We start from the raw sequence: 15,750 nt of genomic DNA on the forward strand, positions 1-15,750 counted from the left end.
AGTAATGAGATGGATTGACTTCTCATTGGAATAGTATAGATTAGAAAGGGAAACATTTCAAGAACTGATTCCAGGGGCATTCCAACATCTAGCATTTGGGAGATAAGAAGAAGTGGTTAGGGTAAATCCTATAGGGGAAGAATGTGAAAAACTACAGTGGAGAAGGCAGGATGAGGAGGTGGCTACAGTGATGTTAGTAAAGGAAGATTAATTCTCAGTTATAATGTGAGATATAAGCAAATACTGGAAGAGAGGAAATTATCCAAATGAGAGGAAATTATCCAAATAGATATCTAGAGGAAAGAATGTTCTATGTGGAAGGAAGGGCCAGGAGCAAAGGCTCCAAGGCAGATGTGTACCTAGAAAGTCCTGGGAATAACAAGACACCAGTGTGGGTAAAGCAGATAAGCAAGGGAAGAGAATAGTAGGAAAGGATTTTGGAAATTAATGAGAAAATGTCTTCAATAATCTAATAAAAGGATGATAGGGTCTTAGACCAAGGTAGTAAATGGTAGAAGTGCTGAGAAATGATCCAGTTTCTGGACCTATTTTTAAAAGATCCAAGATTAGTTAAACAGATGGTACGTAAGGTGGTGAGGAGTCAAAGATGATTCCAAGATTTTTGGCCTGAACAATTAGAAGATTGCAATTGCCATTAATTGAGAAGGAGATGGCTAAGAGTAAAGCAGACTTTTACTGGGGAAGATATCAGGAGGTCAGATTTGGAAATCTTAATTTAAAATAGCTAATAAGAAACCAATCAAACACGATGAATAAGTGGTTGGTTATATAAAAAATGGGATTCAGGAGAAATACATAAGGTAGAAACAAAATTTTGGAGTCATCAATGTATATATGTTATTTGAAACCATAAGACTGAGATCCTCAAGGAAATAAGTGTACATTGAAATGAGAAGAGTTTCAAGAACTGATTCCAGGGATATTACAATATTTAGAATTTAAGAACATAGAGAGAAGCTGGTAAAGAAAATTGAGAAGAAATTGGTCAAAGAAATAGGATTAAAAATCCACAGTATGATTATTTAGAGGTATGTATACAATAAGCACTGGGATGTAGAAATGTGGCTATCATGGTGGCCTTGGTAAGAACAATTTTCATTGGAGTGGCAGCAGGGAAGCCTGATGAGGTGAATTTAGAGATAGTAAGAAGAGAGAAGGCAGGTATAGGCAACTTTTTGAAATTTTGCTGAAAAGGGAAGAAAATAATAAATGAGGCAGTAACTGGAAGAATGGGAAATCAAAATGAAGAACGTACAGATTATAGGTCCATTTGTTCAAGCCTAACTGAAATAAAGATTAATAGGGAGCTAAAGTAATCCTACCACTAGATCGTTACTTAAATTTAAATTTACCCTGTATTTCTTCAGCCACTGGTATGAAGAAATATCAAAATATAAAAACAACTTTTTACACAGTAAATATTGTATGCAGATGAGACTACAGAAAGTATCAACCACTCTTACAATACATAGTGTTCGTCAGTGCTGTGGAGTCAGACTGCTGGGCTCAAATCCTGCTTCCAGTGTAAACCAGATACATAAACTGAACCTCCACTAGCCTCAGAATTGTCATTTGTCAAGTGATGAGACGTTGTCATATGAGTCTCCAACAGTATTGTGAAGGCAAGACAATGCCCAGTGCTTACCACTGTCTGACATAATATAAGCACTTTACATATGTTAAAATCTATAAATGACAAAACATTTCAGAAAAATATCAAATAATCTGAAACAAATAATCAGTAATAACCCCATTGGTTCCCAACTGCCAGTTGTCAAACAGGGTTTGTAAATGTTCCTCAATTAGTGTTCTTTAATTGTTCCTTAAAGTCTAACTTTTACTCACTGATTGTTTCTTAAATATGGATATCTGTCTGGAAATTGAAAAAGACTGTGTGCCTATAGTCAATTCTTGATTACCACATATTTATTATTGGCCAATTAGATTATATTTCTTCCTTATGACTTTATTGTCCCATTTTGTCTCAGGATCTTAACACAAGGGAAAATCCAACAGTCTTTGCATAATGGTTGCATACATACTCACATATATTATATATGGTAATATATAATATATTACATGTGTGTACTTCATAAAGAATATTTGTCTAATAGAATTTTTTCATTTGTCTCCATTCCTTATACTCTCTCCTTCTTATTTAATCTACTAAAACAGGCCACTGGTGTCACAGACTGCTTAAAGCCTGAAAGCATTAGAAGGTATTTACCATAGTTTATATCGAGGACACTTTAAGGGACTTTTAAACTCATCTTGGCCCAAATCATTTGCCAGTTATTTTTTCCTATATCTACTCACAAGCTCCTAATTCTAAATACTACCTACTTTCATGGTTATTATAAAAAGGTCAACTTTAGATTTATTAATTCTTGGAATAGGGGACCCACCTTGGCGCCTGTGGAATCCTTTATAGTCACTAATTCAACAGTCCCTCACAGCTAATGAGGCTCCTAGGTAGTTTTTCATTGTAATGATGACAAAGTGCAAGCTGCAGACAATACAATGAAAAATTGATTCCACAAAACGCTAAGTACATAAATACTTTTCCAAAATATTCTTAGACAAGTCGTCTCAAAATCTATTGGAACAAAATGGAATTAAAATGATTAGGGTTTTAATAAAGGCACAAAAAAAGACATTATAAATTAATCAGAAGATAAATTATGTCTATGGAAATCTATTACCAAAACAGAGAGACCAAATCAAGCTTCCTGAAGCCATGTATAAATGTGGAGCATGAGCTTAATTGGCCATCAGTACTCCTGTTTGTAATACACATTTGCCCATGTCTTGAAAATTTAATCACAATATCTTGTTTAAAAACATATCAATAAGAAAAAAATAAAATCGGAAAAAAATCACAGGTTGTTTTTTTAAAAGAACACTCTGGAGACCAAAAGCAGAAAAGCAATAAAATGTTTTCTTCCTTTTAATATAAGCCTCACAGTCCATCCATTCCAACATCATCATATTCTGTGGAGTGTAAGATTTGTCATCTGTTAATCCAAAAACGGATTCTCCACCTTAGTAAATCACAGCAACTACTTCCAAACTGTACAGTACTGTGGATTAGGAGAGGCACTACCAATACCTGTGCCCTTCATTTGTCTCCAGGTCCCCTCTCCTGTTCTGACCCTTCCTGCCTGCTCCAGAGGCACCTCCACATGTCCCGATTTGGGCTTGCTACCACCACTAACTGACCCATAACGATGTACAGAGTCTGCTGATGGCCATGACTAAAGCAGGCGAAAACCAGGTTTCCCTTAGTTCAGACAATATATACTACTACTTTTCAAAGACTGTTTAACAATAAATAAGGGCATGAAAACAAGATTACTAAAAACATTATATATATATATACATATGTATATACATATGTATATATATATACTCAAATCTACAGAGTAAAGCGCCCTTCTTTTAACTAAACCCAGATTGCCCTGGCTTTACAGAATAGTAGGTGTGCGTACAAATAATGGACTTAGCAAGTCCGGATGTGATTTTTCTTTCTATCTATCTGAATTAAAGCAAATTATTTAACTTTTCTGAGACTGTTTCCACAGCTGTGAAGTGGGAATGATATTACCAGTGTTACGAGGCTCAAATAATACATTCGCGAAGCACTTAGCACAATGACTGAACATAGCAATACTTAATACATGTTATTATAATTTACTATTGTTATTACTTTAATATTATTATTTACCCAGTTCTGTTGCTTACATTTTCCCTGTAAGGGATGATACACAAGATATATAGATATTTAATCTAAGGGTCACTAACTCTGTTTCTAAAGCCTCTAGAAGACAACCACTTCTTTTTTTATTTTTTAAGCTTATTCATTTACTTTGAGAGACAGTGAGAGAGAGAGATTGTGAACAGGGGCAGTGCTGTCTCTACAGAAGGAGAGAGAGAGAATCCCAAGCAGGGTTCTCACTATCAGCAGGAGCCTGACGTAGGGCTGGATCTCACAAACCGGAAAATCATGACCTGAGCCAAAATCAAGTAAGACACTTAACCAACGGAGCCACCCCTGTGACCTGAAGACAATCATTTCTAAACTTGGGTCTTCAGCACTAATCTTACATATGTCCCATCATTCCTCTTAGAAATCTCGATGGTGTTCATTGTGAAAATAAATTAATTTATTCAATAATAAATAAATTAAATAAAAAATAAATTAATTAAGTATCCAATTGCTGAAACTCATTTCTAATTGGTAATGTCATAATCCGTTCACCTAATATCCTAAACACGCTCTTAATAGACTATTTCTGGTGGCCTTTGTTAAATGGAAATGTAAAAATCTCATTACCTAGGCCAATGGTTCTCCCTTGGTGCAAATGGGGCTTAAGGCATACCAGAAACCCATTAGAGAGGCCTGGGAAGTCAAAACTGTCTTTGTAATAATGCCAAACAGTGCTCGCCTTTTTCTCTGTATTGACATGTATACTAGAGATGCAAAAGCAACGATGGGCAAAACCGCTGGTGCCTTGGCGCAAATTAAAGCAGTAGCTCTAGAGTATTCCAGCAGCGATTGTATTCTTCACCGCGAGGCACTGACAGAAAAAATGCAGTGCCAGTTTAACCTAGAAACCGAAGAAAAATTTTTGAAGAAGTATCAAAATTATTAAATGTATTAAATCTAGGCCCTCAAAACTCCATGTTTTCAACATTTTGTATGACAAATAGTAGAATGTGCACAAAGAATCATGAATCTGTACCTCAGTACTGGAGTTGTCTCAAAGAAAAGCAGGTGTATGATGCACTGCAAGCTAAGCGAGCTGCTTTATTTATGGAATACAGTTTTTACTTGAGAACAAATGACAGGGAAACTATACATTTTTAGACCTGGATATGTGTGGCAGACATTTGTTCATTAGCGGATGAACGAAGGGAACCCAACACCTCATGGAAAACAAGAATATAAGTTGCTGATAAAGAAAATTTGAGCTTTCAAGTAAAAATTCAAATTCTGAAAAACTTCTAAGCATTGTCAGGATGTTGAGAGTCCATATACAAAGATCTTCTTGATAAGATTCTTACCGGTTATACCAATATTTTCCAAATGATCAATTCCTGATATTTCTAAGTCATACATAGGTAAAAAAAGATCCATTCAAAATGCAAGGTCAGACAGGTATTTTTATGCAACCAAGTATGAAAAGTTCACTAAGAGGGTTTCAAATTCCATGCTGTAAGTAAGTTTTAGGAAGCTGCCACTTGTGGACTTCTGGTGTAGTATCAAAAGAAAATTGACAATCATCTGAAAATAACGTATGTCTCCCTTATCCAACTTCATAGACCTGAGTGAGATGGGTTCCTTTCATATACTTTAATCAGAACAATGTAATACAATGGAATGAATGAGAAGATTTGAGAATCCAGCTGTGTTCTCTTAAGCCAGATATTAAAGGGATTTCAGAAAATGTAAAACAAAAAAATAATGTCCCTTTTTCCATTATCTTTTAAGTTTGCGGAAACATTTTCAATAAAATAAGACTATGTGTTTAACATGATTTTTAAACAAACTAATAAATATTAAAAAATTTTCTCAGTCTTAATGTTCAAAATGACAAAGATCAGTAGATAAGACACACCTAAACAAAAACCCTATGAAGTCCTTGACAATTACTAAGAGCATAAAGGGGTCTTGAGACTAACAAATTTGATAACTTTGAGCTGGACACATACACAGTCTCTCCTTCCATTTAAACCCTTATTCCATGTGACACCACCCACCTAAGTTTCCCTTTCCTCTTTGAGTGTTCTGACAATGCTCAATACGCTAGTAGAACAGAGATGATTGGCACGTCCTTATGTTCTCAGTTCAATTCATTGTCAAGATCGAGTTTACTAACTTCCCCCATTTCCCCAGCTTCTCTCTGTCAAGTTGTCTTGAGGCAAAAGAAAACATATTCTGGTCTTAATTCTTCTATAATCTCATTTAACAACCATGTACTGAGCACCTATTACACCTCAGGTATATAGTACACTCTGAGATAATAAAGATCAATGAAACAAAACCTCTGACATGGTTGAGGTCCAACCAAGTCCCTAAGTTCTATGTTTTCATACAATATGTATTTAAAAAGAAATGTTCATTGAAGTACTACATCCCTATTTTTTGTTGAACCTAGAAAAACAATACAACCTTTATATCAGTTGTTCTAACATAATCAAGATTTTCTAAGAATACTAAGACCCAAAAGTATAATAAACCTTGTATCTGCGACTCAGAAGCCAGTCTTTAAAGACTCCTATTTATATCAAAGTTTTAGATGTGAAAAGTAGAGTAAGTGAAGGTTTACAACTGGACAGAAATCTGGAATGAACAAAATCAGAGCCAGAGTCCCCTGCCTCTCTCCACAAGTGTCAGAGTTTAAAAAAAAGAATGTAGATTAAATCATTTCTCTTTTACCCACTGACCCTCTGCTTGCCAATGGAATGTGATCAGCCATGACTCTAGCCAGAAACCTGAGTAAGCAACCCAGGCTCCTATCAGTGCACATGAATCTTTTTTTTTTTTTTTTTTAATGTATTAGAGCAAAGTTTGCACTTGAGAACAACTGAAAAATCATCTCTGACAACCAGAGGTAACTTATAACTTATCTCTGCACAATCATGGTAAATTAATTGAGCAGAAGGGAAAAAGAACTTTATTATATATACTTGAATGATACAACCAACAATAATATGAAACTCTAGCTTCCAACTACTGCTTTCAATATTCTTTGGAGAAACACATTTGCTTTTAATTATAGGAGTGGTTGGAGCTTTGGAAACTCAAACTTGGTTTACAATTTCAGCACTTTAGTTCACAGAAAATACCCTGAAAGTTTTTTTTTTTTTCTTCTAAAAAATCACAATAATGAGTTACCTCAGATTTTTAAATAAAGAGGGTGCAGTTAATATGAACAACTTTTTATATTGGTGTTATTTGATATTAAAAAAGTAACAGACATACTATTCCCTATTACTAGCAAAATGACTTATAATTATTACTTTTTAATTCTCATACCTATTGCAGAGACAGTAGTATTTAATAAACTTAAGCTAAGTCATTCTTTGCATATTTAATGAATAAATAACAAGACAAAATAAATCTAATGATACCAGTGAGCATTTAGTCTCATTCTCCATGTTGTTCTAATAAACTGTAATGCATTGAACCAAACAACAACAGCCAGTAACATAATTTGTTTTACAGTTTAATAAATTCATCTAAAGTCTAAAATGACTTTATTGCCCATCTTGAATAAATATTTCAGTTTTCAAACTACTTAAATCTCCTTACCTAGTAAATAATCCCTGAGAAGGAAGGTGGAAATAGAGGGTCAGTTAATGTGAGGGATGACCTGAAATTAATATAAAATTACATGTAAATCATGGGCTAAGTTACATCAAATAGTTCACCATATAAGCCATGTGTTAAGATCTTTAAAAAGCTAATTAGGTAAAAGAGGACATTTGGGTTACAAGTCCCTTCAGGGCTATGTATGTAAGATAAAACTGAATTGCACTTAGAATTATATCTCTAAGAATTATATCTCTATTAAGAATTATATCTCTAATTATATCTCTAATATCCTCTAGGACATAAAGATGCTGCTCTATGTGCAGAATAGATACAGCTAGCTATTACAAAAAAAAAAAATCACAAGGGATTAAAAAGATAGTAATAATAAAAGAACATTTTAAATGAAGAAAACCCCTCACCTCTTCCCCGCCCCCCAAGAAAGAAAGCAAGAAAACAAATACGTAAGCCTCAATTTTACTAGTATATTGTGTCTGGGTTACTGCCAAGTATCACAAACCACACTTGATATTTTGTGTTTTTGGCTGAGTGACACTAGAATGTCTTTGAGGGGAGTGGAGGAAAAGAAGAAACTTAGAAAACAGCGAACAAGAGCTTTCCAAAGGATAGCTGTGTGATTTCTAGTTGATTATCAAAACAACTTTGGAAGTAATTTAATTAAAATACAAATCAGTAATACATAGAGGTAGTAGCCTAAAATACACCCCAGGGAAGACCAGGCTTCGAATTCTCTTGGCATATGCCAGAGACCCTAACTTCTTACCCATCAGCAGACAGAACAACATGTGCCTATAGCATAGTGCTGAACACATATTTGTACCAAGAAGCACCTTCTAATCTCTGATAATTCACAGCACATTACACGCTTTCATTCAAGAGGGAAGAGAAAGGATTACCCTAAGTCAGAAGATAGTGCCTCCAGTGTAAAAGCAGATGAAATCAGGAATCTCCCCAAACTTGGCTCAGCACATTAAAATTAGTCACTGTCTATAAAGAAGCTGCCAAGACTGCTGAGGATGTGAAAGTTAATACTGTCCTGATGTAAACTGCCAGTCTGTACTGTGTTTGCGTTACACCCCTCCCAAAAAACTATGCTTATAATGCTGATTTCTACCAAACTTCTTCAGTTTGGAATAGAAATTTAAGCCTGAAATTGCCCATTCTCTACTAGACTTCCTTACTGAGAGGTGTCTAATTAGTGCACTGATTTAATTTAGATACATGTTTTCTGTTTTTTTGTTTGTTTGTTTGTTTCTTTGTTTTGCACTTATGAAATCGCTAGATTTCTCCTTGGCCTTATACATATGATTGCAATGAGGTGAAGTATAAGATAAAAACTGTTCACTGTTTGGCTTTGACCAAGATTAAAGCTAAATTTTATGTGATTCTTGTTAGTTTTTGTAACAGAACACTTTATATGCTCCTGCCAGTATTATTAACAGTAAACATTGCAGGTAAATAATTGTAGAAAGCAAACAGAAAGACAACAATCTTTCTAAAAAGCACATCAATAAATAGTTCATAAATGACTACAAAATCATTACCTCTGCTCTCTGTGTTCTGGGAAAAGCAGTTGACTTTTCTATGGCATAAACATCCACCAGGTAAAGACATGCTCCTTGCTCCCGGTCCAGAATGGCTGCAGTCTGAATTATGCCAGTTTGTCGTCCAATAGTAAAGAGACGTCCAACAGTTTTTTCTTCACAACGAACTGAAACAATATAATACTCCACTGGGGCTTCAGATCCTCTAGGGCTAGCTGCTTCTATTGATATTACATTGGTACCAATGGGCTCACCTTCCTTCAAAATAGTTATATATTTGGGTTGAGTAAAAACAGGTCCATCAAGGCCTTGAAGAATGATGGTCAATTCAGTGGTTGATTTCCTCCTTTCCGGGCCAAGGTCTGTTGCTGAAACTATGAGGTTATAGATCAGCTGTGAAGGCACCAGTGCTGAAGCCACTCTCAAGTCTCCACTGTAACGATCCACAATGAAGGTGTCTGTGTCCCCATTGATGATCTCATACTCCACTTCTCCATTAGCCCCTTCATCTGGGTCCGCAGCCATTATTGTTGTCAGGACAGAACCAATCACAGCTGAAGGGTCTGCAGCAAGGGCATTTTGTGATATAAACATTGGAACGTTGTCATTGAGGTCTGTGACCAAAATGGTCACGTTTTTCAAAGCATACCGTCTAGTTTCTATAGGCACAGCTTGATCATTGGCTTTTACAGTTAACTCAAAGAGATTAGCAAATTCCCGATCTATTTCAGCATTAGTATATATAGTGCCTTTGACTTCATCTATGCCAAAGTGGTTGCCCCTGGGCATCTGTTGAATGATCGTATAGGATAGTTGCCCATTAATGTCTGCATCAGGGTCATGTGCAGTCACTGAAATGACAGACGTTCCAATGGGAATGTTCTCAACAATAGACTTGAAAATATCCCCAGGAGGAAAGCTAGGAGGATTGTCATTAAAGTCCCTCACATGTATAACCACTGACATTGTAGATGAACGAGGAGGCCTTCCTTGGTCTTTTGCTGTTATATTTAATTTGTACAAAGACTGTGTTTCAAAGTCCAATTTTTTGGCAAGAAAAATACTGCCAGTGTTTGGGCTTATGCTAAAAGTTCCATGGTTGTTAGTTCCAGTAATACTATAATGTAAATCAGCATTGTCACCTGAATCTGAGTCAGTTGCAGTAACAGAAGACACAAGTTCACCAATTCTCATGTTTTCCAAAACATCAACAAACAGCGTTGATTTAGGGAAAGAAGGGGTATTGTCATTTTCATCTAAAATATCAATATTTAAGGTACAGGTTGAATTGAGGGAGATTGCACCTGAATCCACTGCTTGAATTACAAGGGAATAGGCAGGTGTTGCTTCATAGTCTAATTTGCCAATTAGCGTCACCTGACCAGAGGTACTGTCTATAGCAAATTGTCTTTCTTCATTTCCTTTCATTACAGAGTAATGAATAAGTCCATTATTACCTTCATCAACGTCTGAGGCAGATACTCTTAAAACTTGTGTCAGGTTGGCTGCTGACTCTGATATTGTAGCTTGGTAAAAGTCTTTTAAAAACTTGGGAGCATTATCATTTATATCCTTCATGTAAACATGTACTGTAGCCTGATCCTTGAGAGGCTGAGGGAGCCCCTGATCTGTTGCAATGACTGTAAAGCTGAACACTGCAGTCCCTCTCTGCCTCATGAGAGACTCCCTGTCAAACTGACGAGTATTAGTAATTTCCCCACTAATAGCATGCAACTCAAAATCTGGCTGCACCATTTCAAAAGAATACCTTACTTCTCCATTTGGCCCAAAGTCTTTATCTATAGCATTTACTTTGCCCACAAATGACCCGGCTCTCTGTTCCTCTTCAAAGTAAAATGTGTAATTCGTACTGTTAAAAAGAGGTCTGTTATCATTTACATCTTCTAAAATTACAGTAACATTCACAGTAGCACTAAGGGGTTCCACTGCTCTGTCAGAAGCAACAACCAGTAAAACATATCTGTCTTGAAGTTCACGGTCCAGTTCACTCTTTATATACAATTGACCATCTGGGAATATGCCAAAAGCATCCCCTGTATTTCCTTCAGCAATGCTGTAGGCAATTTCACCATTCGCTCCTGAATCCTTATCAAAAGCTTGCACTTTAAAGAATCGAGAATTCACAGGTTCTGACTCAGAAAGGGTGACCTCATAAGAGAGTTGGTCAAACACGGGTGGGTTGTCATTTACATCATGAACATAAACCGTTAAGATGAAACTAGAGGAGAGCTGTGGGACACCCATATCAGATGCCACGATCTCTATTTGGTAGGAACCAGCATGAACATCCAGGGGACCTAGCAGACTAATATTACCATTCTTTTCATTGATAGTAAACAGGTTCTTGGGGTTCTGCTTCAGGCTATAGAGTACCATGCCATTGACACCTTCATCAGGGTCCACGGCTTTGGCTTGGAAAATGCTGTGACCTGCCTGCCAATTCTCCACCACGTTTACACTCTCTACTGCCTGGAGGAAATGAGGAGAGTTGTCATTCAAATCCTTAACTGTTATATTAACCATAGTGTCTCCAGTCACTGTGCCCCCACTGGCCACTACTTTCAGCTGATAAAAGGATTGCTCTTCTCTGTCAATCACACTTGCCGTGGTAAGCTGCCCAGTGACCTGGTTGATAGCAAACATACCTTTCTGATCCCCAGTAGTAATGACATAACTGATGTTGGCATTGAGATCCATGGTAGATGCAGACACACTACCCACATGATATCCCAGAGCCACATTCTCAAAGACCACGAAGCTGTAGGCAGCCTGGCTGAATACAGGCGGGTTGTCTTGAGTGTCCAGTACAGTGATGGTTACTATTGCCTGGTTGGGAGACTGCAAATTGCCACCATCAGTAGCCACTATTTGCAACTGGTAAGCTGTTTTTTCTTCTCTGTCTAGGGCCATTCTTGTAGAAATAACCCCACTCTGAGCGTTGACTTGAAACCGAGACCTGTCCCCGGCTGATATACTATATTTGACAGTTCCATTGAGACCCAAGTCTGGGTCAGTGGCAGACACTGTAGTGATGTAACTTCCTCCAGGCTCATTCTCCTGGATATGAGCAAAGTACTGGACTGGGTAAAACACAGGGCTGTTGTCATTCATATCCAGGAGACTCACGTTTATTCGAGCCATTGAGGACTGGGGAGGGGAGCCCAGATCCGTGGCCAGGACCAATAGGGAGTAGAAAGCTTGCTCCTCTCTGTCCAAGGAGGCGACAGTGCTCAACCTCCCAGACACAGGATCCAGGCGGAAGGATCTCTGGTCAGTCTCGGCCTCTTGCAGGGAGAAGCGCACTGTCCCGTTGTCACCCAGGTCCCTATCAGTTGCCCTGAGCACCAGTAGCTCTGTCCCTGTTGGGGCATTCTCAACCACAGACACATCATACCCTTCTGGCTGGCTAAATACTGGCTTTTCATCATTCACATCCAGGAGAGTCACTACAAGTTGGGCATAGGAAAACTTGGGGTGAACCCCCTGGTCCCGAGCACTGATATTCAGTACAATCTGGGAAGCGAGTTCACGGTCCAAGCCCCCAGCAACCCCAGTGGTCACCAGGCCACTATGTTCACTGATATGGAACCAACCTAGTCCATTGCCAGAGACGATGCTGTAACGAAGATTAGCATTGAGACCAGAGTCGCCATCAGTGGCAGATACTCCACTCACATAGCTTCCCGGGGGCGCCTCTTCGCTCAGGTTCACTCTGTACACCTGCTGCGCAAAGACAGGAGGGTGGTCATTGATGTCATTTACGAAAATCACCAGGCTTGCCACAGAAGAACGCGCCTGGACCGCTGCGCCAGGGGGCGCCCCGTAGTTATCTGAGACCGAAACTGTCAGGTTGTAAGAAGGAATGCGCTCTCGGTCTAGGGCGCTGGCCACTTTGATGAGGCTCAGGTTCGGCACTTTGCTGCTCTGCACCTCAAAGTGGCGCTGCTCATTGCCCCCTAGAATCTGCACGGAAATGTTCCCGTTGGCCGCGGGCGAGTCTGCGTCCGTCACGGTGAGCAGAGCCACCACAGTGCCCACTTGAGCGTTCTCATCTACCGAGGCGTAGCGCGAGGTGGCGGGGAAGTAGCGGAATTTCACCACCGGGTCATTGTCGTTGACATCCAGCAGCTGAATGAGCGCCTCGGCACGCCCAGTGAGGGAAGGCACGCCTCGGTCCATAGCTTGCACGGTAAGCGAGTACTGGCGCCTGGCCTCGAAGTCCAGGGGCTCCCGCACCGTGATAAGCCCCGTTTCGGGGTCCATTTGGAAGGGAGTTCCCTCGTCCTGCAGCCGATAGCGGATGTCCGCATTGGTGCCCTCGTCCGCGTCCGCCGCCGCCACCTGGAGGACGCTGGAGCCCACGGCCGCGTCCTCAGGCACCCCCGCCTGGTAGTGGGAACTGCCAAAAACTGGGGGGTTGTCATTTATGTCTTGCACAGTCACGTTTACCTGGAGGTAGCCCCGTCGCTTCGGCTCGCCCTTGTCCTCCACTTCCACCAATAGCTGGTACTGCGGTGTGACCTCGCGGTCCAGCCCGCCCTTGGACACGAGATGCAGAAACGCACCCTCGCCGCTCGGGTTCAGGGTGATGTCCAGGCGGAAGCGCCCCGCCTCGTTGCCCTGGATGATGCGGTAAGAGCGATGGTCCACACCGTTGGAGCCGATGTCCGAGTCGGTGGCCGTATCCAAGATGACTTGGCGCCCGCTGCTACTGTCCTCCTTGAAAGTGACCACGATGGAGGGGTCGGGGAAGACGGGGGCGTTGTCGTTGAGGTCCCGCACCAGCACTCGCACTTCGGTGGGGTAGGTGGGAGAGCTGGAAAGGACCACCAGGTTGATCACGTCGCTGGGCAAGCTCTCGCGGTCGATGGTGGCGGTGGTGTAGAGGGCCCCGGTGCTACTGTTTATGGCAAACAGGGCGTGGCTTTCGCTGAGCCGGTAGGTGAAGCCGGGGCGCGTCTGGATGGTGCCCACCAGCGTGCCGGGAGGCTGCTCCTCCAGCACTTGGAACACCTGGCGCTGCTCGGCCCCGCTGACCCGGGCCGGCCCGGGGAGCTGTGAGAGCAGCCACAAGACCCGGAGGAGCTGAAATACCGACAGAGTGGGCAGCTGGAGCCACGGGCGTCCAGGAGCCCCGTCTGCTGCCAAGTCCATGGTCCTGGCTCCCTGGAACGGTGTGATGAAGAGAAGGAAGAAACGAAGCGAAAAGAATAAGAGCAGGGATTAGGTAGCCCCAGCAAATACTGAGGCTGATAGCTCTGCGAGCTCTATTTCAAAGACCCTCCAGCCCAGCAAAAGCAAATCGCGTCAGAGAAAGGCTCCAGGTAGCCATCTGGACTTGTAGGACGAGAGAGATGCCCTGACGAAAAAGCGTCCAGGCATTCCGCGGGACACTCCAGTGCGCTGATGAATTCCCAGAAAAGTTTCTCAACCCCCCTACATTCTTCCCCGCCTTTCACTTTGTTTTAGAATCCAGACAGTCTGAGCGTTTTCGCCCGGGTATGGACGTGGATCGGGAGAGGTTGCTTGTATTCAAGGTATATGAGGAATCATTGCAAACAATTGTCTTCAGAAACTTTAGAACTTACCCGGGGCGACGAAACCGAAGAGGCAAGGAAGAACAAACGTCGGTAGCGGTAGCGACGTGTGGAAAGAACAATTGCGCACGGGGGAGGGGGATGGTGGGGCACCAGGAGATTATCGAATTCCTTTCCCCAAAGCTGGAGACGAGGGGTTTCCTCGAGTCCCCACTCCTCAACAGCAGGGCTGCAAGGCCCCTCCAACAGGGCTGCACAAGTGGCCGCTGCGAGCCCCGGCGCCGGCGTCGGCGCTCCTGCAGCCGGAGATTGCGTTCGGAGCGCTGGCGTTGGAGCTAGGGCTCCGGTACCCGGTAGCGCTCAGCTCCGTCCCTTCGCCTCCAGCCGCCGCCGCCGCCGCCCCTGCTGCGGCTTCGAGCCGGTGGTCGCGCGCAGGCAACATCCACTGCTCCCCACCATTTTTTTTTTTTTTTTTTTTTTTTTTTTTACCTCTGCCGAGGTGCCTGCCGACTCATTATTTGTACATCCAAATCGAGTGCAGGTTCGTCCCCCTTTCTTCTGGGCCTCGCAGGGGTCGGGCAGGAGCAGCGCGCGGCCCCCGGGTCCCCTCCCCTCACCATGCCAGGGGGATCGGTTCTCCGGCGGCCCGGGTCAGACGCCCACTCTAGCGCGCCTCAACCCTGCCCGCGTTATCTTTGCTTTTATTGTCCCGTGTCAGTTTCACTTTGTAATCCACGAGCCTTTTTGTTTGGGGCGGGGGGGAGGGGGGTGGCTGGTCCCTCTTTCTCCTTCACCGCTGGCGGTGGAGGCGGGGAAGTCGGCGCTGGGCTGTGGCGGCGCCCGTGGCAGCTCCGGACGGCGCCTGTCAGCGCTCTCCTTCTCGCCCGCCCGGGATGAAGGTGGAACCGCTGTGGAGCTGGAGCTCAGCGAGCCGCTCGCCACCTCCGGCTGGTCCCTCACGCTCTCCCCGCCTCTTCCCCGCTGCGCGCACACAACCGCGCGCGCACACACACACACACACACACACACACACACGCACGCAGCGACCGTCGCTGAAACACAAACAGAGGGGGAGGGCAGACCGCGAGCTGGAGCAGCACTCCGAAACTTTGCTCGCCGCTCATTGATCCCCGCACTTTAGTTCGCCCTGACTCCCCCTAGCTCCGGGTCCTGTCACCTACTGCCCCTCCCTCACCCCAGCCCCATTGGGCCGGAGCTCAGGCAGCCCCGCCTGGAACTCCTACCGCGAGCGCTCGCCGGCTCTTTGGGCCTCCGACTGGCTTCTCAGGAT

The 15,750-nt window shown here is 42.4% G+C and overlaps 1 protein-coding gene across 2 annotated transcripts in view; it reads right to left on the reverse strand.

Annotated features, from left to right (window-relative positions):
• FAT4 (FAT atypical cadherin 4) overlaps window positions 1-14,935 on the reverse strand; it is a 177,124-nt gene extending 162,189 nt beyond the window's left edge. Inside the window, exons 1-2 of one of the 2 annotated variants that reach the window (XM_086704263.1) lie at window positions 11,568-14,935; window positions 8,902-9,464 (exon numbers count right to left, since the gene is read on the reverse strand). In XM_086704263.1, the coding sequence (XP_086560389.1) occupies window positions 8,902-9,464; window positions 11,568-14,076 (3,072 nt within the window). In that variant the 5' untranslated portion in view covers window positions 14,077-14,935. Of the gene's footprint in view, window positions 1-8,901 lie in introns of both variants that reach the window. The other variant, XM_025921676.2, reaches the window with a different exon arrangement.
• Between the last annotated feature and the right edge of the window lie 815 nt (window positions 14,936-15,750).

This window comes from Puma concolor, chromosome B1 (assembly GCF_028749965.1).
Source record: "Puma concolor isolate L17-30 chromosome B1, mPumCon1.1.hap2, whole genome shotgun sequence".
Lineage (NCBI taxonomy): Eukaryota > Metazoa > Chordata > Mammalia > Carnivora > Felidae > Puma > Puma concolor.